Source organism: Elgaria multicarinata, chromosome 10, assembly GCF_023053635.1.
Source record: "Elgaria multicarinata webbii isolate HBS135686 ecotype San Diego chromosome 10, rElgMul1.1.pri, whole genome shotgun sequence".
Taxonomy (NCBI): Eukaryota; Metazoa; Chordata; class Lepidosauria; order Squamata; family Anguidae; genus Elgaria; species Elgaria multicarinata.
In genome coordinates, this window is record NC_086180.1 from 87,269,521 (window position 1) to 87,297,282 (window position 27,762).

General features: G+C 40.1%; 1 protein-coding gene across 3 annotated transcripts in view; it reads right to left on the reverse strand.

Annotated features, from left to right (window-relative positions):
* SLIT2 (slit guidance ligand 2) overlaps positions 1 to 27,762 on the reverse strand; it is a 317,811-nt gene that overhangs the window by 100,734 nt on the left and 189,315 nt on the right. For all 3 annotated transcript variants that reach the window (XM_063135275.1, XM_063135274.1, XM_063135273.1), the window contains exons 6-9: positions 17,046 to 17,117; positions 8,987 to 9,058; positions 3,693 to 3,856; positions 922 to 1,060 (exon numbers count right to left, since the gene is read on the reverse strand). In XM_063135275.1, coding sequence (XP_062991345.1) covers positions 922 to 1,060; positions 3,693 to 3,856; positions 8,987 to 9,058; positions 17,046 to 17,117 — 447 coding nt within the window. The remainder of the gene's footprint in view (positions 1 to 921; positions 1,061 to 3,692; positions 3,857 to 8,986; positions 9,059 to 17,045; positions 17,118 to 27,762) is intronic.

Here is a 27,762-nt window from a genome sequence, read left to right on the forward strand (position 1 = left end):
GTTGCATTTTATCAGTAAAAGAGACAAATGCTGTCATTATAGAGTTAGACAACAATGAATTATCTTTATTTAGCATAAAAGTTTGTTTTAACAAGGAAGTCGCAGCTTATCTTCTGACATTTAGGTACAGCATTTCTCTGAATCTTCCAGGGCGCTCCTTTTTGGGCACCATGTGTTAGAGAAAGCATAAAGAAAGGGCGAACTGCACCATGAACTGCTGAAAGAAAATATTGCCCTCTCCTTAATACATGAAATGAAGTACATGGGGTGGAGGAGTTTTATCATGGTCAAAGTACACTAACAATACTGCCCACAGCATTAAAAGTATCCTCTAAATATCAGATTTACAATAATGCTCACTCTCTTTCAAACTGGAAATGATTGCAACGTATGCAAATAAGATTCTTCCATGTACCATGAGTATGCAACTGTTTTTGCAGAATGTCAAAATCTGTCCAACAAAACAATTTTGTATATGTTGGAAATGTATAGAATTGCAATGCTTTTGTAACCAACCTAAAGAGTGATGAACAGATGCATTACCCTCTGTCTTTTTTTTTTTTAAAGTGTGTGTTAAGGAATTGTTGCAGAAGAGTTTAGACATGCTGGCTTTCGGTACACATGAAAAAATGCTTTACATTTTTCTTGATATCACCTTGATACCTTGGCTCAGGAATCCCTTTTGTTCCAAACGAAGGAACAGAACCTATTTATTTATTTATTTATATTTCTATACCGCCCAATAGCCGAAGCTCTCTGAATTAAACTCTTATTTCATTCACACCAAATACTGTTATTCGAAAGTTATGTTACATTTCTCTAGATTCCACCTGATCACTGTATTAACTAGTGATGACAAATATTAAAACAATTGGAAGCATAAGCGTAATAAGTAAATGCAGGGCAAATCCTGTTACGTACATTTCAGTTATGGTCTCTGGAAGATTGGTTGGGATTTCAGCAAGGCCTTTCCCCCGGCAATCGACAATGTTGTTACTACAGGTACATGCAGCGGGGCAGTGCAAGACGCTGCAGGAGGGAGCCATAAAAGACTGATGACCTGGAAACAGTAACAAATTGCTACTTCTAAAACTGCAAGAATGTTATTAATGAAAACCCTACGTGTTTCCCCTCCACTCCCCAACTCCAGAAAACACATTTTAAAATGCCTTAATATAAAACAAAAGCTACTTTGATTAGACCAGTGGTTCCCAAACGTTTTCAGGTAACCACCCCCTTGGTTCCAAAAACTCATGCCCAGTACCCCCTATAAAAATCATTATTCACAATAGTGGTTTTCAACGACCCACTAAGGAAGATAATAACAATAAAATTCAAAACAGTAACAATTAATTGAATATTTATTCAAAATCTGAAGCACCCGCTGCAGGCTTGCCGAGGGAGGGAGGGAAAAGAGAGCAAACGCCTCTGTTTTGCAGCCGGCGTGGCGGGGCACACCAAGCGTGGTATGTCTCTTCATTAGTGTTTTGGTGCTTTTGAAACATTTCAACTCACCGTGAAAAGGACTCTTCTTAAACGGTATTAATACATGTGTGGATTCTTCCTCTATATGGCTTGGGACCAAACTATCTACTCCCATAAAAATGTCCCTGGGTTTTAAGACCTTCTGGAGAGGCGCTTCTTGGAAAAGACCACCCCTTTGCCTCTTAGTGCCCCCTGCCGCCCCCTTGCCTCTTAACACCCACCTATGCAATCCCACTGCCCCCAAGGGGGCAGTACCACCCACTTTGGGAACCACTGGATTAGACAAAACAAAATACTTCGATAGCTTTCACATAGTCCTAGTTTGTGGGCTCTCCCACACTAGAGGCATTCAAGAGGCAGCTGAACAACCATCTGTCAGGGATGCTTTAGGGTGGATTCCTGCATTGAGCAGGGGGTTGGACTCGATGGCATTGTGGGCCCCTTCCAACTCTGCTAATCTAGGGTTTTATGATTCATATAACACTAATCCATTGCTTGTTGCCCTACCAACGGTTTGTCTGGCAGACAATTGAACAAATTGTGGTTTGTTTTCTAAATCCCTAGATTGTTTGTTTCCCTCTTCCTTCGTCCGCTCCCTCCCTGTATCCCAAATACTTTTGTGGCTCCGTAGTACTGGCACTCAGAGTGCCTGATTTATTTATTTATTTAGCACAATAGCCCAGCACCTCTGTACCCTGGTGAAATAACCCATGTGCAAACAATGGTTCTGGGTTCACATGAAATAACAATACAATGTTCAAAAACCCCATGGATTCTCTTTCTGGGTAGTTTGTGAGTGTGGGTAGTTCATACATCAAGGCAACACAGAATTCAACAACCCATGGGTTACAGAAACCATGCATTTGCATTATGTGTGAACCAGGTCTACAACTAAAACCTGGGTGAAAGTAATTCAGATTCCACCATAACGTATCGACCTCTTGAGTAACATAATAAAGCTTTTATAGGGAACATTCTTTAGCTGTTAAATGAAGGCAATAATCTATAATTGCCAATGTATAGTCTTTTTCTTACCACCATTGTTTTTAAAATATTTTTCAAGGGAACACATGGAGAAAGTTCTGAGCAGAGATTAAGCACTGCAGTGGTCAAGTAGGAACTGAGTCCTGAAGGTTGGGAGTGGCCTTACCACCAAGACTCGTATTGCCCAGCTCCAGAAGGTTCCATACTTTGGTCTATGCATGCGCAATACCCACATGTAGAATTTCATAGAAACCACAAAGACTGCTTCATGCTATTAATAGTAGTTGAAGCTTTCTTGAGCAATCTTTTGCACTTCCACAGACCTTTTGGCTGCGAAATGGGAAGATACTCCTATTTTATATACACGCTTCAGGGGAGTGTGATGTATCAATGTTTACTAATACTTTAATTGATAATTAAACAGGTTGTTATATTTAAATGAACTTGCCTTCTTCCTCATCTAGGGGATACGAACAGACAAAAGTAAAGAAAAACGTTAATAATAAATCGTTAGTTACTTTACTGTTATTTCATTACAAGCACACAAAAATGCCACAGACATGGTAAAAGGTGCAAAATGTATTCCATACAAAATGCTGGAGCAAGAGGTTCAACTGTGTATAAATGTCAAAGATTCAATTTTTATTTCACCAAAACAAATGAAATAAATAGATGGGTTTATATTATAACCTCATATGGCGGGTTTCCACACACCTATGGAGGGTGCAGCTGGTTGTTAGGAGAGACGGGAGATGTTTGTGCACCTCCAATATTCACACCCAGTCCACCCTCTTGCTCCAGTACAAGTTACTCATGCTCTGGAGTGCATGTACAGTGCTTAAAGGGAAGTTTGAATGAAGATATGGGAGGTGCAGGTATGCCTTCCCTTCGCTCAACTTCCAGCCGTGCTGCCTGTGTTTGCATAAGCAGAGGAGAGGATGACCACAGCTAGACCGAAGGTTTATTCTGGGATCATTCAGGGTTCGCCTCTGCCTGAGCACTGGATCCCGTGTGTGTCACATAGATGAGCAGGTTTGACCCCTGGACGATCCAGGGATAAACCTTAGGTCTAGCTATGGCCGATGATAGCACTATGAGTGGATTGAACACATGATGTTTTGTGCACTGTTAGTGAAGCGTGTGCCACTCATGCTTTTTTCCAGGCTGTTCTTCTCATGCACTACATCAACAAACCGCTGCTTTAATAATATCGATGTTCTTACCATTGCAGACGAATTCTCTTTTCTGAACTTCAGCTACATTGTGACCCCTTAAGTGTGATGGGCCCATGCACTGAGTATATAGGCCAACCCGAGGACGCTGGCGTAGCCAATCAGATAACCAAGCCAGATGGCAATCACAGTAAAGGTTGTTGGAGTGAAGCCGGCTGAACAAAAAACAAAACCGTAAATGCAGAAATCAATACATTCCAGTGAATAAAAATGCGTTCTCGGAATGGCAGGTTATTACCGTCTACATCTGTAATGCTATGCACATTTAGTTGGGAATAAATCCCATTGATTTAACTTTTCTCGATTTCATCAATTTTATTTTTTCCAACATCTAAACAAACATCACACAACATACACTACATAACAACTACAATTACACTAAAAACATTTAGGGGTGAGGTTAATATATATATATATATATATATATATATATATATTCTTCTTTTGCCCTCTTCATGCCAGAAATGCCCCTTAATTTCTCAATTGCCCTTCCACCTAATTTACATACATTAGATTCATAAAATTGTTCCCTTTCCCCCTGATTTAAAATCCACAAATAAAACCATCATTTTTCTCTGTCTCTTTCAAATATTCTTTCAAAGGTTTCCATTCTAACATAAATGAGACTGTTGACCTTTCTCTCATTATCGCCATAAGTTTTGCCATCTCTGCCAGTTCCAATACCATTGATTTAACAACTGAGTAACCATGCAGAAGGGATCTGGTTAATAGAAAGTTACTATTAAGATATATTCAAGGAGCTAGAAATGTGGGTAGTTTATTAAATAATTAAATAACTTATTAATTAACATTTAAGCAGCCAAAACAACTTACATAAGTAAATAAAACCACTCAGCTTTTACATTTAATCGAATATTAGGTTTGCTAACCCTTTGTTTCCTTTCCACTAAATGAAGAAAACAAAATATATAAGTATTTGTAAAAGAAAATATTGCATCCTTTAGTTTGTATCTGTGAAAGAAAACCAAAGCACTAACAAGGAGATGGCATTATTATTATCTCTTTTTTCACACTCATAGTTTTTTTCTAGATTAACATGATGGGTTTTGCCAATGCATGCTGTCTTTTACTGATTCAGGAATTTTCTATTGAACATGTTTTATGTATGACTTCTTCTTCTTCTTCTTCTTCTTCTTCTTCTTCTTCTTCTTCTTATTATTATTATTATTATTATTATTATTATTATATTTGTTTTCCAAATTTTCCCTACATCTCAGATACCAGTGTCAGTCCCATAACTGCATCAGTTAATTAGTCAATAACTGGTTATTAATTAACATTTAAGCAGCCAAAACAACTTACATAAGTAAATAAAACCACTCAGCTTTTACATTTAATCGAATATTAGGTTTGCTAACCCTTTGTTTCCTTTCCACTAAATGAAGAAAACAAAATATATAAGTATTTGTAAAAGAAAATATTGCATCCTTTAGTTTGTATCTGTGAAAGAAAACCAAAGCACTAACAAGGAGATGGCATTATTATTATCTCTTTTTTCACACTCATAGTTTTTTTCTAGATTAACATGATGGGTTTTGCCAATGCATGCTGTCTTTTACTGATTCAGGAATTTTCTATTGAACATGTTTTATGTATGACTTCTTCTTCTTCTTCTTCTTCTTCTTCTTCTTCTTCTTCTTCTTCTTATTATTATTATTATTATTATTATTATTATTATTATATTTGTTTTCCAAATTTTCCCTACATCTCAGATACCAGTGTCAGTCCCATAACTGCATCAGTTAATTAGTCAATAACTGGTTAAATAATAATCACTACCACAGCCATCAGTTTAAGAAAATATACTTTAAAGTTGAGCTGGAAACTCGAAAACCTGAAATCTACCCTCTACTGGATGGCATGCTTATGACGCCACTAGTTTTTTGCTCCATCTATTGAGCTGGGTTTTCACATTCTTTCCTGCCTAACAGAAAGATCTGTTATCTTGTAGCCTCCAATCTTCTCAGGCCTTTCAGGTGAGAAAGTTTCATACTTTAGCTGTAATGTAAGATGTGTGTGTGTGTGTGTGTTGGAGGACGACATGGAGAAACTCCCGCTGAAGATCCTAGGAATGTTTGTAGTGAGGTGGGCTGCCTTCAAGGAGGATGGATTACTGATCTAAGTGAAAAGAATGCCCATGGAAGGACTAGCAACAAGTCCATTCACCACCTTCCTCTCCCCAAAGTCCAGAAGCAACTCTTCTATCTGAATCTCAACCCTAGGAAATTCATGGGTAACATGACAAGCTATCTAATGATGAAGTCATCATTGTCCCACACCGAAATCTGGGACAACAATTCTGGGAAATTTAGGAACAATCTCTATTGAAGATATGAGTATTTTTAGGTATAACTAATCACCACAATAACTGTTTGCAGTGACCTTTTAAATAGCATATATCCATTTTCTGCTAAACAAGACAAAACAGTTCACACATATTTTCTCTTCCAGCTCTTTTGGTTTAATCAGAGAATAGGTTGCTTTTGGGTCTTAGAGACCCAAACTCAAAACAATGCTTGAAATTAAAAACAAAAAACAACAACTAAATAGCAGTGAGTGAAGGGATTAATACACCTCTTTCTTGGCAAGGACCTCAGCAAAATGCATGGCTCCTTGACAAGTAGTAAAAGGCATTTTCTCTGAGATAAGATACTAGATAAATATATCCATTAAATTTATCAGAATTTATGAGAATAGGGTTTAAAGCTTTCCTCAAACTAGAGAAATATGGATGTTGATGTATAAATCAACCCTTACTTTTTAAATAATCCATGATGGCACAGAAGTATTCTTCTGCAGATAAGACCAGAGTAATTGCATAAAGTTAAAGACACTTATAAAAAGGTGGACTAAGTAACATTGTATAGAATATGGATTCTTTGATGCAAGGCACAAGATTAATGAGAAACACTAAAGCCGTCCCTTGTGTATAAAGTCTGAGCATGTAGAGATATACATCAGAGTCTACATGTATTGTGGTGTATGTGCATGACCTGGAAAGAATGGAGATTAAGTATGGCGAATGGGCAGAACCACTGGAATTCTTGACTCCCCTGTGCGTACATTTTTACACACTTTGACCATCTGTACAAGACCATCTATACTAGTCAGTAAAGCCTTGGAAGCTGGTTTTTAGACTGGGAAACCTGGATTCAAACTAGACAAGGTAAGTAGGAGGTCCATGTTAATGTCACAAACCTTTTTTTGAACCTTAAAAATAGTCATGGAGAGGGTTAGGCCAAGATGGCTGCAATGGGATGAGGAGACCATAACCTTTTTTCCAGTGCTGACATAAATCTCCCCCTCCCCTGGTCTGATATTTGTACTGGGTGGTAAAATTGACAGGAACCCATTCGGTACCTGCATATTTTCACCTGTGGAAAACAGCCCTCAGTGCAGCAGGCCTGACCTAATCCACCTGTCTCCACCCCTGTGCTGTGAGGACATGAGAACGACAAACCTTTGTGTCTCAATCCTGATTTTCTCAGTATTTAGAGACATCCAGCAGTGAGCTTCAGATAATGTCCTAAAATACCTTTACTTAGCTATTTTTAAATAAAACATCAAATACATTGTTATTTGTAATCAATACTGACTAGAATTTGTTCAATTATGTTTCTCAATTGCCGTAAGAATAATCCATATGCAAGATTCAATACCTAAAAATCTGGATTTTGAAGTAAATGCTGACAGGACCTTTAACTATAGCACTATTGGAAGATGTTGTATTTTTTATTAGAAAGAATTTGGAAGATCCATTTTAATTTAATTAGGCCTGCCAGAATTACAGCAATAAACGCTTAAAGATTTTACATTTATCATATCTGACAGTCACAGGTTCTGCTGTGATCTTAAATGAAACATGACCTATTCAATCTCTCAAAATATCTCTCCAGTATTCCAACTAAATTTTAATTATTCCAAATTTCAATATAGCGCAGGATCAGATTTCTTCTTCATGGTATTATCAACATTTGTTTTATTATGATTTTATTAGAATGTAAGCCTATGCGGCAGGGTTTTGCTATTTTATTGTTTTACTCTGTACAGCACCATGTACATTGATGGCGCTATATAAATAAATAATAATAATAATAATAATAATAATAATAATAATAATAATAATAATATTAATCACAGTTTCTGAAAAGTCTATTGATCAGGATGTCTGGATGACTTCTGGGTCAGCCAAATTAAAACACGGTTTGTGGCACAATCACATTTCTGATCACTTTATTTATTAACATTTTTATACCGCCTTATCTGCTAAAAAGCCATCCATTTGGTGTACAACCATTTCAAAGAATAACACCTTGAAACAATAAAAACAAGAACATTAAAATGGTTAAGGTGCAATGCTGTGATCCTTGGAAAGGGTCCTAGGGCCCATCGGATATTTCACATTCCTCCTTTTGAGGCCGTGGACACTGCTATGACGTCGGTAGGGGGAATCCGATATATCCACTCCCTGCCCCTGCCTCTTGCAGCTGCCATGGAAAAAAACCCTCACAGCAGCTGCTTTCTAAGGTGGCATCAGTGATTTCACACGACCCCATAGAGGTCCAAAAGGAGGCACGCAGTGGGCAGGAAGGCTATTGGGCAAGAGAGAAGAGGCCACGGAATGACCTCCCTGTCGCCCAACCTCAGAGGCCCGTCTAGCTGTGGTTTGGGGTGTGTGTGTGTGTTGGAGGAGGAATGGAAGGCAAAAACATCTCTGTCATTCCTTCCCTCTGCTGGCAGCAATCAAACAGGACACAGGATTTTTGGTGGCTTTTGGAAGCCTCCAATTTCCTCGGAAAAAAACTTAACATTATCAAATCTTATAAAGTATATATTTTAAAGGGATAATTTGAAGAGATGTATCTTAGCACCCTTTTTTAAAATCCAAGAGAGTGGGGACTAATTAAAGTTCTTGAAGGCACACATTCCATAGTTTGGAGAAAACATAGGAGAAAACCCTTTCACATGTGTCTGGCAAATGGGCCTCTGCTGGTAATGGGACCCCCAAAAGGCTCCTGCAGATTTATGAGGTCTGATCTGTCATCCACACTCACAACCCCCTAACTTTATTAACTTCCCATTTTCCATCTGTGCCATTAGGGGTAACCTAAAATGCAACAAGGGAGAACCTTAGTATTACCAAATGGTCAACCCAAAAATACAGGCCCTGACACATAAAACTGATGAATGGAAAAATTAAAATGGTCTTCTTTAGAGAAATTGCACTTTCATCACATTCTGAGTAAAGTACCATAACTACTTACAAGGTTCTGAGTTTGGGCATATGGTTGAAACTTGCCACTGAGAGCCGCGTGATGTTGTTGTTGTTGAGAGTGCTGTAAAATATTAAGGACAAGTACAAATGTCTCAAATCACACACCAGTTCTCTCAGTATTCCAAATATACAAAAATATCTGACAAATATTTAATTCCACTACTCCAGACATGTCTACAACAACAACAGAATGCGATATCTATTACTTTTATTACTTATATTTAAGGAGTCCAAGATGGCATACATGATCCTCCTCTTCTCCATTTTATCTTCACCACAACCCTGTGAGGTAGGTTAGGCTGTGGCTCAAAGTTGCTTGTGAGCTTCAGGGTCAAGTGGGAAATAGAACCCAGGTCTCCTAAGTCCTAGCCCAGCAATCTAACCACTACACCACACAGAAAGTGGCACCTTGTGTCAGGTATAAGTCTTCAACAAGGTCAGAAGCCTTGTCGATTGTAGGCAGATTTATTAGGAATATGTGTGGCCACGTTTGGACTAGCTCCCTTGGGATGGTTGGTTAATCCTTTCAAGAATTCCCTTTGTGATTGCCTGAAGCATGGAGCCTAAAGCTTTCTGACGTTCATTCAGCTTTAAGTGTTTTGGGAGTGTGTTAACAGTTAAGCCTTTCACCATGAGATTTCCTCAATAAAAAGAAGCCTCACTGATGTGAGTGTCTCGTGTCAGTTTGCCAGCACGTGTGAATGCCAGAGGGAACAGGCACGCACATGACACCTTGCTTTTGAAAGCAAGATTAGGAACACGTTATTTCTGTATTTATATTACTTGTTAAGAGATCAGCAGGAGCAGTTAAGCAACCCAGGGATGCTGCATCCGAACCTGGACTTCTGGATTTTCTCTTCCATGACAAGCCAGAGAAACAACCCTAGAACAACCATGAATTATTTTTCTGGCTTGTCAGGGGAGAAACAAGCCAGAGATCCAGGTTTGGACAGAACACCTGCCATGGGAGCGACTGGCCTTGTTCATACAACCCACATTTTAAAGAAATTGTGGGTTGTTATGATATGCAAACTGGGCCCATAAAATCAACAACTCATCAATAAGTATAAAAAGCAAATAAAACCAATCAGAATGCCAGAATAAAAGTAATACAAATTAACTAAGTTAAGACAAACCAAAACCTGATCTAATTTTAAATGTTTGATTGCTGATGGAGCGGAGGGTGGAGAGGAGACCAGGCAGATCTCTCAGGGCAGGCAGTTCCACAATTTGGGTACTGCAAGAGTAAACGCCATCTTGCACATCCCCACCCTGTGCTTCACAAGGTGGTGGGATGAACACATATACCTCACTACCTGATATTAGAGGTTGGTTAGTTTATTTTTCGGGAGATTGTCCTTTAGATCAGTGATGTGCTGGCTTCAGGCTTATGGAATCCACTTTGCTTTATATTAGAACTCTGAGATGCACCAACCAAACCAACTGCGAAACAGTGCCTCAAGGGAGAAGAATTCGTTAAAAGGAGTAACAGTAGTTTGTTTTCAGCCTGAGAAAATTGCTCACAGTTCTTTTAGACAAAAAAACCAACTGCTGTATAAACAAAGGAAGTGATGGTGGGACCAGAATAATTTAGAAAAAACTTATTAAAATAAAAAGCTTTTATTTGTCCTTTTTAAACAACTGGGAATCAAGAAGTCTTCTCGATCACACTTGAAATCTGTAAATCATCCAGAGATCTCCCAGTAGATCTATCATCCCCTACTCTGCTTTAGATAATCCGTTACTAAGCTATTTAGGCATTTAAGGATAAACAGCACTTGCAGTTGTACTTTGGAAATGGTCCAGAAACCAGTGGATACATTATAATAATGGCATGATATTTTTTAAAAAACCTGCCTGTGGTCAGAAGTCTTGCTGTTACATTTTGAACCAGAAGTAGTTTCCAGACAGTACTCACAGGCAGCCTTGGATAGAGTGCATTATAGTAGTCCAATCTCAAAATAATTGACGCATGAAGGACCACAGTCATGTCTCTAATTTCCATAAACATTAATAAATGATAACTATGTTTTGGCATTCAGCACTTAATATTCCTAATTATTAGTGCTGGAGAGCTTAAGCCGATCAACACTAGTCTTAAAACAGGCATGGAAATATCTAGGTATGTGTAGTAAAATGCACTCTAAAAGGGATTTGTTCATTTGTTTAGGCACTCCCTAAATAGTTAAAGGACAGATAGATTAAAAATAAGTACAGAATTACCCGATCAGCCTTAATAAAACCCAAGGTGTGTGTGTGTGTTTAAAAACACTAATAAAAATATTTATACCTTGATCACAAACATTTGCAATGGTTCATTGACCTGCAACATAAGATAACGGTAAAGCAAACAGCAGGGCCCGTTATAGGTACTTATCTGCTGATGAGGCAAATATTTTGGATGGGTCACAAATCTACTTTAAAATTTAAAATGTATCATAATTCTTCTCTTCTCCTACCTGCCCCAAGAATATTCCAGGAAAGTGTTTCAAGGGAACCCACAGAAAATGATTCACAGAACCAGGGGACCATAAAGCTACTTACCTACTTGCCAGAGGCAAGCACCTTGATCATGCCTAGGGATGGGGGAGGAATTCGTATAGTTGGCATTTCAATGTGAACTTACCCAATTTTGCACTATTGAACTACTATACAAACCAAAACTCATTGGGGTTCTCCAATCAAAACATGGGTACACAATGTGTATTGTAGGGGAAATAACACTTAAAAATGCATTTTATTCAGAAAATTGTTTGCCAAATATCTGTGCTAGGCAAAAAATGACTATTAAGAGAAATGTGCACAAAAAGCCTTCTGAACGAACTAAAAAAAGACATTCTCAAAGTTCCAGATGAATTGAATTTAGGACTTGAAAAACTAAGAGAAACCAAAATTGTAAAATTCGTACATCCCTAGCCCTAATGCAGATATCCAATAGGACTTTTGCAGGGATCAGCACCTCTAGAAAAAAGCCCTGTGAGAATGGGAATAGCATCCTCCTCCTTTTTCCTCTACAGAAAATATGGGAGAGGAAAGAAAAAGCGATTTCTCTCCCTTCTCTCTGAATTTTGGCAGAAAACTGACATAAGCAAGAGAAAGAGTCCCTGTCCTAGCATGAAGGGTAGACTAAACATTCTGGTAAGCACATATAGGCCATGGCTAGACAAGGGGGTCAGAGGGCGACGATCTCACGGTTTTATGATCACGAGATCGTTGCCTTTGCCTACACACAGCACGCAACATCGCGGCTGCCATTTTGGATTTTTTTTTTAAAGGAAAAGGAGTGCACAAACACTTTAATGCAAGGTAAGGTTTAAAAAAACACAAAAAAACTTGCCCCCTCCCCACCCCATCTTTGATAGGCACAGACCTCCGTGCCCCATGCCCAGTTCCCGGCTCCTCGCAATTACTCGTGAGGAGCTGGGACAATCCGCGATGCCTGGCCACACTTTCTGCCGTCTAGGGATCATCCCAAGACCACAGAAAAAGTGGGGGAAAAGGGTAGGGTGATATCCTGGGCCAAGCGATGGATCATCCCTCCTTGCTCCCGGGATGCCCTGTGCATCATGTGGATGCACAGGGATGATCCCGGGGCGATCACCAGGATATCGCCTGGTCTAGCCACAGCCATAGTGGAGATAGATTTTCCCACTGTTATGTAAGATCACATGCCCCTAATCTGGATCAGATCCTTTTTAAACACCCCTAACCCTGCAGGTGTTTGTGTGGAATTTTGCAAAAGAAAAATAGGGTGGGAAGGTTTAACCCACTCCCCTTCCTGGAGCGCTGTGGGACTGCATGCACTTACAGGGGAGTAGGAAAGGTTAGCACACAAAGCTCCACTATGTGTGCTTACCCAAATGTTTAGTTTGGCCCCTAGTAGGGCCGGCCAAACTTCATAAACACCTGCACAGACTTATTATGATATAAACCATTCTAGAAACAGTAGGCAGGAGAAGTGTCTCAAATCTAAAAGAATGCCTTCCTCTTTGAAAATGTAGATCTCTGTATGAACCTCCAAAGAACCTACACCCTGAAAAGCATTTCTTAATATAACACTTTAAAATGGCCAAGCCTGCAGTGGCATAGAGGGAAGAAGGAGGACTAGCCCATAAGTGGGAAGAATGACATCTGAGTGGGATACAGAGTTGCTCTGATTAAACTATGGGTTTGAAGCAAAGATGTTGGCCAGGCATATGCTTGGCAGCTTGTAGAGATAGGAAGGGGAACAAATTGGGAAAAGGTAAACTGTATGGGTTAGATCCAGTGGAGGAAGTACCTTCCTCCAGGGCCAGCCCTGCCATGCAGAAGAGGGTGAAATGGTTTCCATTTCAACCATTTGGTTCCTATTCAGCTGACTACTATGCTTGTGTCCACGAATGGATTTTCTCCCAGAACATGTTGGCTAGGAGTGATCCTGATGGAATTTGTCCTTCTGCAGTGTTCAGCTCAGACAATACATATGTGTAATCTGAAGCTTTCTTCTGGGCAGGCTCTTGGCACGATGCATCTAAACTGCTGTTTGGGGCAAGATTAAGTATTTCAGTCTGTGGTGGAAGGGTGGCGATGGTATAGCAGAATGGAAAGGGGTTGTTATATGAAGAATCCTGCCTTGGAGTGGGATGTTGGACATGCTAATGTTCTGATTCCTACTATCACTGTGATGTTAATAATACCACAATAGAGGGATGCCTGTGATGCTCCAGGATGGCACAAATGACATTCCCAGACTTGGACTGTGTGCTTGTACAGCAAACCTAATTCAATAACACAGAGAGTCTTTGCTCAATTAATATTAAATTCCTGTAAACATGACGCAAGTGAAAGATGAGAGGGCTGATGCCATTGCCAACACTTTTGCTCTATAATCCCTTTTTATTAGAAGAACATGGAGAACAGTTTCAAAATATTATTTGGGTTTGCACTTATCAGTGTCACCAAACTAATGAGAACCACATTGCAGCTTAATAGTCTTTGAAAAATCTAAACTTCACTGTTTTATTACTATGCATGCAAAATGCGTTCTCTCAGTACATTTTGTAAAAAGGAACAAAGTGTTCTTGAAACACGCAAGACTCGTTTACCAGTGCCGCAGCTGGAATGGTGTTCTGCATTTCCAATTAATTTTAGTGCTGATTGTTCTGTGAATTGCTGGTACAATATGATGGAATGTTATCCCATATCTGCTGAAATATTTTCCCTAAATATAAGCTATCTCCTATATGATCTTGAGTAATGTAACAAACCCAAGACAGAGTAGATAAGACCAAAACTATACGTATACTCTGAGAAGGCACATCATTTTGCCATTAAAACAGATGTGAGTTTTGCGAGAACTACAAAACTTAAAGTGCCAGATTAGTCCTGCTAAAGTCCATGGGATTCTCCAAGACAAGTGTTTAGTGAAAACCTATTTCATCAGTTTTTACAGGGCCAGTTTAGTTCTCTGAACCTGCTGCCCGAACACGTAGCAGAAGCATACGATATATTACATAAGAAACTCTTTTATCAGTTAAAAGTACTTTATTTAATTAAATCTCTACCACCAAACTCAACTCCCCAATATATTTCTATAATATGTTTACACTTACTGGGTCCAAGTAACCTCACACTGAAACTTGTATTTCCTTTTCATTATTTTTAAAATTCATCTGGAAAATTTGACAGCATTGTAACAGTTGCTAGAATTGTTGCTTTTCTCACTGCCATTTTTTCTACTATTTGACTGACACCTACTCAACACCCTCTCCCGCAACATCAGGAGGGGGAAATTAACAATAGGAAGATACGTTTTTGAAACCACAGGAGGGATTCACCAGCGGAAGTACTTCCTAAATACCTTTCAAGTCATCTTTTTGAACTGTCTAAATTTCAGATTGACCGTTTAATAAGATCTCCTGCATTTTCACTCACCGGAAGTATTCTCGCACACTATTATTATTTTTTGGCAGGAATATACCAGTTCTGCAGTTATACCTTAAAAGAACTGTGGGTAAAGTTTGCATATATTTATAGTACACAAAAACCTTACTATAGATTCATACGTATATAAAATGCACAGTACAGTAATGCTGTATTCCTACCAACAGTACAAGTAGTCATATAGAAAACCAAAGGAATGTCACCTCATTTATAACAATGGTTACCTTCAAACTGTTACCAGTCAAAATATTGATCCTTTGTTTCTTTTTTCATCTTTTCTGAACAACATATACAATTGCAAAAGGAACAAAATCTATACAATAGAATTAATGTGTTTCCTTGAATATATATCTTAATTGTTCATTACTTTGTAGACAGCTATGTCCATCTCCAAGCTACATCTAGCTATTCCTGTAATGACGTGTCATTATTTCCTTATATGGTACCATACTGTTTTATGGTGAATTGATCGAACAACAAATAGACTTACCATAAATGACATGAGTACAAGTAGTTTCTGATTTCTTTAATATATATGATACACTAATTTACCAGGGCCTTGTGAAACCACATTGGAATGGTCTTGCTTGACTTATATTGAGTGAGATTTTCAATGGGATAAGTTCTATTGAGATTTAACTACTAAGAGATGAGGTTAAACTTTATATAAACAAGGAAAAGTATAATACGCTTCTTAATACGCATCGTTGAAAAAGGTCCTTACAGATCAATTCTTTGGAAAATGCTGATGAAATAATGTAGAACACATATTAATGGAATATGATCTATTTGCATGCTTAAATAATCCAAATATTTTGACATTAAAAAGTCATCTTTCTCTTTAAAATATTATACTATCTATATTGACATATGTTACTTTGAATAAAACTGTAATAATAATAATAATAATAATAATAATAACGGAGTTATTTTAAAATTGTAGCATTACCATTAACCATATTTTAGAAGTCCAACTGAACAGAGATCAGTTCTCAAATTGGTAAATAATGATCACATTAGTGCTCTCTATCTGAGCTTCTGGGTTCCTTTTACTTAAAAACAACTGGAAATGTCCAGTTTTGAATCTATCAACTAAGTATGAATTAAGACGGAAACTTTTCTCCTATGAAGTAAAGTTATAATTGTTTCTCCTAATTGTTTGGGTTTTTGTGTGTAAATGAAAACAATGAATAGAGCACCAACATGGAGCATCATAAATTGACAGAAACAATACAACACAATCCTATTCATATCTACTTACAAACAATTCAGTGGGACTTGCTCCCAGGTAAGTGTGTACAGAATTGCAGCTTAATTACCTCAAAAGATTTTCTCAATGAACTTGCCATTTGGAGTGGCAGAATATTTAATGATTACATGCTATCATTTTCCCCCCTGGAAATTAGTAGACATTTTATTCATCGTATTTACATTTTATTTTATGGCAACAAGGGATTATTTTATGATTACTGTCACATTTATAACAATGAAAAGCCTGGTAGCAAGGGAAATGTCAGGGTGCTAGGTTGTTCATACCATCAGTTCAGTGTAGATAGGCAATGCCTTATTGGTATGGCAATCCAAGCCCAATTGACTTCTGCAAGACTATTTCACAGTGAACAGCTTGCAGGCAGAGTTCAGGTACCAAAATCAATTGTAAAAAACTGAATATGGAAAGCCACATCTCTTGATAATACCACATGTCCTCCTCCTACAAAATTCATTTTATATAAGCTGATAAAGTATGTGCAAGGCTTTGCTCTGTGTTTAATGCAAAAAGATTATATTTGAATGGTGGAACATAATGGTGTGCAATATGAACAATGGAAAATGGGTTTACGAGAATATATTGAATCATAAAATCCTTTATTTATTTTTCAAGGGAGTTATTTTGCCTTACATGGTTATATCTGGTGAATGTGATGTTCCTGTTAAATATGGAAAATACAGACACTCTTTCTATAAGCTTTTCATATCTTACAAGGTAATATTAGCCTAATCAAAGTGGATTCATTCTAATACATCATTTCATTCAAGCATTTTGACACCAAAGCTGCAGTTACCAGATAAGCTTCTGCATTCATACTTTCGTGTTTAAGAAGTAAGAGAGACAAGCAATTACTTACAGCACTTCCAGATCACGGAGAGCCCTAAATGCCCCATCTTCAATACAGCTGATCTGGTTGTAATCCAGTTGCCTGTTAAATAGATTAGGAGATGATATGTGAAACAGATGAAGGCTGGCAGCATTACGGATAAGAAAGTCTTCTTAAGAGATGAGGCTTGAAAGGTAGGCCACACTAACTGAAATGCACTGCCCAAATACACTCATCTGCTTAAGAATGTCACACGCCATTCTGGTCTTGACGCTGCCACTGAAATCTCTTTTTGTTTCGAACTGCGTGTGCAAAAACACGGCAGCCCTGGGAAAGCTCCAGTAAATAATAACTGCACCTTATATTAAATGCCAAAGGAATGCAATTTCATTACATCAAGAAAAGCTATCCATTAAAAGCTCTCAGCGTCATCTCGCTGAAACAATTTCATTAAGGTAAAGGGCTGTAAATCACTTAATGTCACATGCATCCCCTCAGTGACCTAACAGAATCCATTTATCAGAGAAGCCCAGCTGCATGTTAATTTCTCTATCCTTGGCAAGGAAGAGCAGGCGAGATCCCCCTTAGCTCTGTAAAGGCAGCCGCCTTCCAGATTTCCACATTCTTAGGCATGTATAGGGTGTCTGTTACATTTTCCAATTCCCCTCTGAATAAAGCCAATGCGTATTTTAGTTTCTGAAAACAACCCTCAACATATGACTTCTGCAGTTCTTATTCTTCATGATTCTATGCAGATAAGATGTAATAAAGAAACATTGGAATTCTAGCCATAAACTCCAGCAATGCCTCCCATACATTATTAATCTTTAAGTATTAAGACATGAAAAATTTACACTCTGTTTCCTGAAGATTATTACTTTCTCCAACTCAAAGCGTTACTATAGTGTTTACTGCCTCATTCAGAGTGTGGTGTGGGATGGCAGCTTGATATACTTTTGTACTAAGAAAAACCACAAACTCTTGTTGAAATAAATGAAACCACCATTTCCATAAAGCTAATAAGCATAAGTACTGGCAAAATAAATAAATAAATAAAATCTGAAAGAGATTTCATAGGACATCCTTCCAAACAAATGTGTTTAGGATTGGGGTGACAAGTTTAGTTTTTCTAAATTGTTGGCCTTAATGCTAAATGCTGCTGTTTTAGTTATCTTTTAATCAAGTTGCATACACACACACACACACACACACACACACACACACGTTTTCATCTTTCTATATATTCAAGCAAGTAAAGTAGATTTTCAGGTGAGCATGTAAATATTTAAAAACATCTGTTTAAATGATAGACCCACAAACAATTGATAGAAATCTCACTACCATTAGATCAAGCAGTCCAGTAATAGTCAGGACTGTTATTGGACTGCTTGATCCTAAGCATATATTTATTCTAATGGTTGTAACTTTTAAGTCTCTGACCACCTAGTAATACTGCAGCTTTAGTTAACATGCTTATCTACACCAACACTAAGGTAAAATGCTTTGATTTATGCTGGTTCCACAGGGCATGGCGCTTGGCCCATTGTTGTTTTCTTTATATATGTTGTCCTTGGGTAATCTTATTCCATCTTATGGCCTCCAATATCATCTGTATACTGATGATACACAATTATATCTTTCATCTCCAGAACTTTCTCCTGATGTTCACGATCGTATCTCGGCATGTCTCAGCTTGGTTGCTTTAGCATCGTTTGAAACTTAATATGGCAAAGACAGAATTGCTTGTTTTCCCTCCCAGACCTTCTTCCTATCTTTCATTCTCTATTACCATCAATAATGTTACACCTACTCCAGTTGAGGAAGCTCGTAGTCTTGGGCCATAGCTAGACCAAAGGTTTATCCCTGGATCGTCCAGGGGTCAAACCTGTTCATCTAGGTGACACACAGGGGATCCAGTACTCAGGCAGGGGCGAACCCTGGAGGATCCCAGGATAAACCTTAGGTCTAGCAGTGGCCTGAGTTTTATATTTGACTTCTCACTCTCTTTTACTGAGAGGCAGTAGCAAAGTCCTGTCATTTTTTCTTATACAATATTGCCAGGATCCAATAGTTTTTGTTTGACTCTTCTGCCAAGACTCTTGTTCATGCTTTGGTTATTTCTCGGCTGGACTATTGAAACCTTCTTCTGACTGGCCTTTCTTCTTCTCACATCAGTGCAATGGTTTCTATTCACCACTCTGTTGCTAAGATCATCTTCTTGGCTCATCGCTCCACTTTTGAAATCTCTTCATTGGCTTCCAATTCACCTCAGAATCCAATATAAGCTTCTCCTGTTGACTTTCATAGCTTGCCACAGTCTAGCTCCTTCCTAGCTTTCTTCTCTCATCTCGCAGCCACAGCATAGAAGGGACCCTTGGCTTAGCTCTACGAGGCGATACTGGAATATGAATTTTGAGAAGCCATGATCCATCTAATGTTGAGGGGTGGTGCCAGATACAATCAAGGACCATAAACACTTGTTAATATTCTCACAATCCAGCAGGAAGTTGTTCTGTGCAAGCCCCACTGAAATAGGAGCTGTACAAGGGCACAGTAGTGCTTCCATTCACCTTGCGCAAGAGAACATCAACTGGATTGTGTCCTACTTTTTTCAGTATTCTCCTCTGCAATGTATTACTTGTCTACTAGGAACAATCATTTTCTAGACCCTGCAGTTAATCATTTTGGTGCAATGTTTGTGTGGCAGAGCATTAAAAAAATATATTCTTGGGCGCATTCCATTTTAACTAATTAAAGGCATTTAACAATTAAGCTAATAGGCTTTTTATTTTAAAGGGCCAAAATAATATCTCCAGTACGGTTCTCTAACCTCCGGAGCAATTTATCAAAGCCATTTAAATTAGTACGATGGCATGAAATGTTATCCCCCTGACACAACACAAAAGAGAAATTGTTTTGAGACAAATTGGTAAAATCTTTTAATGCCATCAAATTTGCCTAATGCAGTCTGCAGGTTAATCTGTAAAAGGGTGAGTAGTATGTTGGCCCATATCTTATTATCCTTAGCTGTCAATGTATAAATCAGCACTGACACAGCTCCTCCTAAATCATCCATATTATACACAAAGGGAAAGATTTAACGGCACAGAAAGCACTCGAGCAAATCTTGTCCTACAAGAACTGAAAGGCAGATTCCTTTTCCTAAACTGGCAGGAGTTCAGGTGTGTCTGAAAAAAAGTTGGGGATCTTTCTTTTAATGATGCCCTCCAAACACTGCTGTGGTTAAGTCTGGATAGCAGTTTTCAAACTTGCAGATAAGTTGCTTTCTCACATAGTTATTTTTCTGTCCACCCTGGGATAAAACTTGGCACAAACTCCTTTCTTGGCAGCAAGGCTGTTGATTAAAATGTAGCATTTCCTTTTTGTTTCATATGCTTCAAGGTAGCGTGGAGTAGTGGCAGCAGATTTTAAAAGACTACTGAAAGCATAGTAGTTAGGAAGAAAATTATTATTGCAAGAAGTCAATAATTGAAGTTTATTATTGAAAATTTGTCAATGAATGTGAAGAGGCACCCCTTTTATCTATCAAAACTGCTATCTTTTACTAGGCAGACAAAATATGTTTTATGATAATAAATGCAAATATTACAAAAAAATTAAACAAAATACTGTTCATTTGGGTCAATGTGGTAGCAAAGGAGTTGTAAGAATCAAATTTCTGGCATGCCCACTAGAATGTTCAGTGTGCGCATGTCTTTCTGAATATATTTTTTAAAAATCCTTGTCAATTCAATAAAGTTTATTCAATTAAAAATGCAAATACTATTACTGCAAGAATGCTAAAATTAACGCTGTATGGAATTTACATGTGAAAGAGTTTACCAGATTCTTATAATGCATATTTGGAAGCAAAGAAGGGAACAATAACAACAACCTGTTGCATTGTAATGAATGGAAGCAGATGGAGAAAACTAGATTCCATGGGGGAAAGTAGGAGGCGATGGGCCGGCAAGTCTTAGGGCTTTGCTAGACCTACCTGATAATCCGGTGGTGAGGAGGGGCCAGCCCACGCTAGAAGTAGTGTGGGCTGTCGCTCCTATCCACACATCAGACGCGATGGGCTGCAGGAAAGCCCCGGCACGTCCGCCATTTTTTCTTATTTTTAAAGGAGCCGGATGCGCACGAACGTTCGTGCGCTTAGGTAAGGTTTTTTTTTAAAGTTATCCCCGCTCCCCTCACCCCTGGCTCCGATCTCCCCCCGCCCTGATCTCCCCCAGCTCTGATCTTCCCACCCACCCCCTGGCTCCGATCTTCACCCCCCACCCCCTGGCTCCGATCTTTCCCCTGCCCCCTGGCTCCGATCTCCCCCCGATCTCCCCACCCTGCCCCGATCTTCCCCCCCACCCCCTGGCTCCAATCTCCCCCCCCGCCCCTGGCTCCGATCTTTCCCCCTGCTCCTGGCTCCGATCTTCCCCCCCGCCCCCTGGCTCCGATCTCCCCCCCGATCTCCCCACCCTGCCCTAATCTCCCCACCCACCCCCTGGCTCCAATCTCCCCCCCCCGCCCCCTGGCTCCAATCTTTCCTCCTGCTCCTGGCTCCGAACTTCCCCCCCGCCCCCAGCTCCAATCTCCCCCTGATCTCCCCACCCTGCACCGCATCCACTGCTTTTCCCGGCTACTCACGAGTAATTGCAGTAGCCGGGAAAAGCAGCAGAATGGGCTACACGCTTGTGGGAAATACCAGGCCAAAAGTGGTGCCCAATATCCCAGGGCAAGGGAGGGTTGACCCCTGCCTGACCCCAAGATCATGTGCGTCATCTGGATGCACAGGGACGAGCTCGAAATTCACCCTGGGCTAACCCGTGGTCTAGCAAAGGCCTTAGTCAAGTCATCTGCAGGAGTAGAATCCAGTCTTTCTGCAGTCTGTAGACCAGAATAGAACTGGTAATATAGCAGTTTTATTTAATAATTTAAAAAATCCTTTAGCTTTGTGTGCTTGTACTGAAAGAACTTGTGTATACATCTTCTCTGCAAAAATCTTAATAGCCAGGGGAAACAGTCCAGAACATGTGGAGATCTTCACATGTAAAGAAACCAGCACATGGGGCCCCTTTCTCCAGTATACAGAATGATCACTATGTTGGTGAAGCACGAACAGCTAGGGCTGGACCTTAGGACCAAAGTTCAGGGCCCTGCAGCCCACGAGGCTCCCAAATGACCACCCAGCGAGTGGCAAATGACGCAGGCATCAGAGAAGCAGATGCAAACTCTATTTTATCCCTGTAGTCATGTTAGTGCTATGATTGAGATGAGTTTAAATGTAAAATTACACACTCTCAGATTTTTTTCATTAAAGTCAGGTTCTGAAATTACCTAGCTGTACCACTGAACAGCATGTGCACAATGTGCATATGTATCGTGTATTTCCTACAGGACAGGTTGCAGATTTATAATTTTATCTGCTGCCGTTTTTCATTTCTGTTTTATATTGTTTTTATGCTTTTAATTGATACCGGAAATAGGGTATAAATAGACATAAAATAAATAAATAACATGGTTTGACATAAATGAAAATTGCCCCAAGGCCATCCAGCGAGCTTCATGGTTGAGCCATGAACCCATTTGAACCCACACCTCCGTGGTCCAAGTTCAACATTTTATTCTCTAAGCCAGACCACACTCACACCTGTGGACAAGCATGCATCAGAAACTCAATTCCTTATCAATAACTGGTAGACAGATATGCACACCGAAGGGGTGTGTGGGTGCGGGTGTGTACGCATGTGTGGGGTAGATTAAGCACCCTCTGTCCCCTACCACTCCATATCACTCTCTAAAAGTTACTTTTGTCTAGGAAAAACAGCCATTCATATTTTGTAACACATGTATGTTTCTTCTTCAGTTGCTTAACGCTATCCTGAAAGATCCAGAAGATGCCCATATTTATAGCATCATCTGAATTTTGGGGAATTCTGCCCTTGGAACCATCACTGCAGCCAGTCTTTCAGGAGAAAGAAACAAGTTAAGTTTGGTTATACAGGTTTCATCTGCTCTTTGAACTACTGTGATTATCAGTTAAATATTTATCTCCTTTTCCACTGCCTCTCAAATATTACATATACACACAATAAGAGTTTGATATGCCCTCTTTCAATAATTGCTGGGAAATGCCTGGAAAAAAACTTGTATCCTTCAGCCTTTAAGGAGTTTCATGAGTTTCATTTTTTTGAAAGTAACGCAATAAAATTCAGTTTCAGTTCACATATTGTAAAGATTTCTCATGACCTAAGCAGGTTATCATTCTTGAATCTGATCTGCATTTTAAATATCTGTGTCAGAGAATCACCTTCAATCTTTACAAATTATCAAGAAAAGCCCTGACAGCTTTCCTTCAGGATTGTGTGCGGAATGGGGATCTTTGCTCCTATCCTCAAAAAGCATTAGGACATCCATCAGATCTTCTCCTGTTGTCCCACAATTCTTCCCCATAACATTCAGATCAATAGAGCTTTTTGAAAAACTTTTGCATTGCAGTTGTAGCTAGTGTACTACCCCGGGATATCTGGTAGGTGTAGACAAGCCTTAAGTGTTTTATTCGATTATCCTATTTTGTATCTTTTATTGTTTGCTGTTACAGAGATATATAAATGTTGAAAATGAAGAGATAGAGAAATAAAATAAATTTTGCTCTCCTTACTCATTCTCTCTGTGGCTTTTGATACCACTGAACTTATTTTTTTAGATCAGTTTCAGGGGATGGGTACTCCTGGATCCGTCGCTTCAAATGACAGCCCAGGTAGATGCAACGGCCAGGAGTGCCTACTATCAGCTTCGGCTGATACGCCAGCTGCGCCCCTTCCTAGAGTCGGAAGACCTAAAGACGGTAGTGCACGCGCTGGTAACTTCGAGGCTCGACTTCTGCAATGCACTCTACATAGGGCTACCTTTGTGCCTAGTCTGGAAACTTCAATTAGTTCAAAATATGGCAGCCAGGCTGGTCACCGATACACCTAGCAAGGACCACATTACACCAGTTTTAAAATCTCTTCACTGACTGCTAATTAGTTTCCGGGCGAAGCATAAAGTGTTGGTTATCACCTTTAAAGCCCTACATGGTTTGGGTCCAGGCTACTTGTGGGATCGCCTTCTCCCGTACAATCTGCCCCACACATTCAGGTCCTTTGGGAAGAATCTACTTCAGTCAGCCAAAATTAGGCTGACAACCATTACCCAGAGGACCTTCTCTTCTGCTGCTCCCAGACTGTGGAATGGCCTGCCGGAGGAAACTCGTCAACCTAGAAGTCTTTTAGCATTTAAGAAAGCTGATCTCTTCCAGCAGGCCCACCCAATGGAATTTTAGGATGTTTTTGGGATGTTTAAATAATGTGTACTATGTTTTTAACTAATTGTATGTATTTATACTTATTGTTGTTCCCTGCCTCAATCCAAATGGAGAGGCGGGTAAGAAATAAATTATTATTATTATTATTATTATTATTATTATTATTATTATTATTATTATTAATGAGAACTGTACTTCAGTGGTTCTTTTGCTACCTACAGGGCACTATCTTATTCCCAATGCTATTCAACATCTATATGAAGCCAATATCTATATGGGAGAAGTCATCTGGGGATTTGGAGTGAGGTGTCATCTTACTCTATTTTTCCATATCATCTGAATCAGGTGTGGCCAGGCAAGCACTGGATACTTTGATGGGCTGGATGAGGGCCAATGAACTGAGCTTGAATCCTACCAAGATAGAAGTACGGTGGGTGGGTCACAGGTTCAGGAAATTGGTCAATTGCCTGTCTTGGATGGATCTACGTGTCCCCTGAAGGATTAGATGCATAGTTTGGGGGTGCTCCTATATTCATATTTGCCACTTGAGGATCAGGTGGCTTCAGTAGCTAGAAGTGCTTCAGCTAGCATGCCAATTACAGCTGTTCCTGCCCCCTTGATAGCTTATCCACAGTGGTACAGGCACTGGTAACCTCAAGAATGGAATAGGTAAGGCATTCTATGTGGGGCTACCTTTGGGCTTGGTCTGGAAGTTGGAGCCGGTGCATAATGCAGCACCTATGCTGCATTCTGGGACCTTCTTCTGACAACAAGCTTGCTAAAAGAATTGCATTGGCTGCCAATAAGCAACCGGGATAAGTTCAAGGTGTTGTTGTTAACATATAAAGCCCAAAACAACTTCAAACCAGGTTACCTTAGGGGCTGCTTCAGCCCTTAAGTCTTTGCCTGATCTTTGCATACATCAGAGGGAGCACTTCTGAGAGTGCCACCTCAGGAGCACTTGCAGTAGACTATTTAGCATTGCAGCTCTGACAAGATGATCCCCAACTCACATCAGAGAGGTGTTAGTGCTTGGCTTGAGAAGGGTGTGCTAGGCAAGGCCTTCTGTATAAGGTCGGTGCCGTCGCATATTTAGTGGGAGTGGTGGGATACGAAGTAAATTTCTGGTCAGTTGCTGTGACCACGAATTACAGGCCCCCACAGTTCTGATGCTTGAATGTCTTCTTAAAACTCATCTCTTTATATAGCCTTTCCCTGAAGTGTGAACCAGCCAGTTACAGTTAGTAGCATATAATAGAGTGCACAGTTTTATTGCTGATTTTTATTTTTATATTTATTGTTGTTTTTATGCCATTGTATTTTATGTTCACTGCTATAATTCCTTTTCAAAAAGCAGTATATGCATTTTAATATTAAGAATAAGAATAATAACATTGTTGATAATTGAAAAGCAAGAAAAAATAGGACCAATGCTAATTCCAGATCAAAAAAACAAATAGAGTGTTCCCCAAAGAATAAGGAACTCCTCATTCAGGCGAAAAGAAGTAACTACTGTCGGTGTTGAAATTATACTGAAAACGCATTGTATTATAATAGGAAATAGGAGTGTAAATTACTTAAATAATAGAAAATGATGCTGTGATGTTTTACTGTTCAGTGTTAAGTTTGCTAAATATAAAGTATTTTATATAGAGTTCCAGAGTTTAAAAGGTAGTACTCACCGTGTGTGTGTTGCTGATTGGTAAGTATGAGGCATAAAAGGGTTAATGAGTGCTGGATGAAGGTGAGTGCTGATTGGATGTTGGTGGGGAGTGCCTGGATTGGCTGTGTGTGAGAGGGGGAGGAGTCGGAAGACTGAGCTGAATAAAAGAAAACTGCTTCTTAGATAAAAGGTAGAGAGAGAAAGTTTTGGGTTAGAGTTAAGAAGGGTCTGTGTGTTATATTGTGAAACGTTTAAGTGAATGAACCTAAGAAACCATTACGCTCTGTGCTTGTAACCATACGCTTGTTAACTGAAGGAAACCAATACGCTTTGAACCTGAACAATCTTCTTGTTAAATAAATATCGTTTAATTAATCCTGGTGTGGACAGTGAAGTACCTGGGAAAGGGTACGGGTGAAATCTATGGTGGCAACGGAAAGGAGAAGGTTGGGGCAAAGGTGTTGATCTGGGCTGCTGTGGGGCCTAAGCTGAAGCAGGCGCGCCACAGAGACAGACGTGGCATCTATAGTCCTAACTTGTGCACCTGAGCTGGGTCCTTTGGAGTCGCAAAAGTAGTGAAGTGATCCAGGAGGATACCCAGTGGAGGGTGGACATCTCTCCCGTGGCAGCAGGTGGATCAAGAAGGGTCCAGGGACACGGGGGACCATCACAGATGCGGTTTTGTAAATAAATTGTATCATTTTCTTGAATACGTTGTACTGAATTAAGTCATACTGTTCAGTTGTACTGAATCAAGCCCTTCCCACACATGTTCTATCCTTTTGCTACTCCTTCCCTCCTCACAATGCAGCAATAAACCAGGATATTTACAATTCACCATAGATTTCCATTATGGCTGAACTGGAAGCTATAGTTACGAGGTTGAGAACAAACCAGGATCATAAACCACATTTTGAAGTTGGTTTAAGATCCTAATTTGTTCTGAATCTTGTAACCATTTTCTGGTTTGTTCTATTTCCTGGTTTGGATAATGGTTAATTGAAAGCTATGTAGGTCTTCTTTATACAGTGGCAAGAAACGCCCTAAACCCTTGCCCGGCATAGCTTGGCAGGGTGGGGCTGTTGTGGGGGGTGCGTGAAACGAGGCGCGGAGGCTGTCAATTGACGGCCTCCTCCCGGGCCCACGTGACTCGGGGAGGGGCTAGGAGCCTATTCAAGGGCTGGTGCTTCTCCCCGTCTCGCCTTGGCAACGCGGCTCTCGGCAGGAACAGACACTGCTGAGTTTAAACTCAGCGTCTTTGAGCCCAGCCAGGAGCCAGCACGAGTGTGGAAAGGGTGCTGTTGGCGCCTCTTGCTTCCGAGTCGCGTGCACGCATGCCTCGGAGTAGCTGGCTGGCTGGCAGCGTCCTTAGCTTGCCGGCCAGCAGCGTCCTTGAGCCCAGCCAGGAGCCAGCGCGAGTGGGAAAAGGGCGCGGTTGGGCTCTACAGCCACGCCTCTTGCTCCTGAGTCGCACGCGCGCACGCCTCGGAGTAGCTTGCAGGCCAGCCCAGGGTTGTTGAGGAGCAGGAGCGGCCCAGGAGCAGCAGACTTCGGCGTCTGGCCTTAGATAGGCCCAGGTTTGAGAGAGGGCCGGCTGGTCCTCCCTGCCCCCCCCCCCCGCCACCCATAGGCGTTTGTAGGGGGTTGGTTTTCTTGTGAGGAGACGTGTTTCCCATGCTATATTGGAACTATCGGGGGGATTAAATTACAGAGCCTGGCCTAGGCCATAGAGGGGAGGGCTTGTTCTTGAGCCCCCCTTTAAGTAGCTGGGAATATCCTTT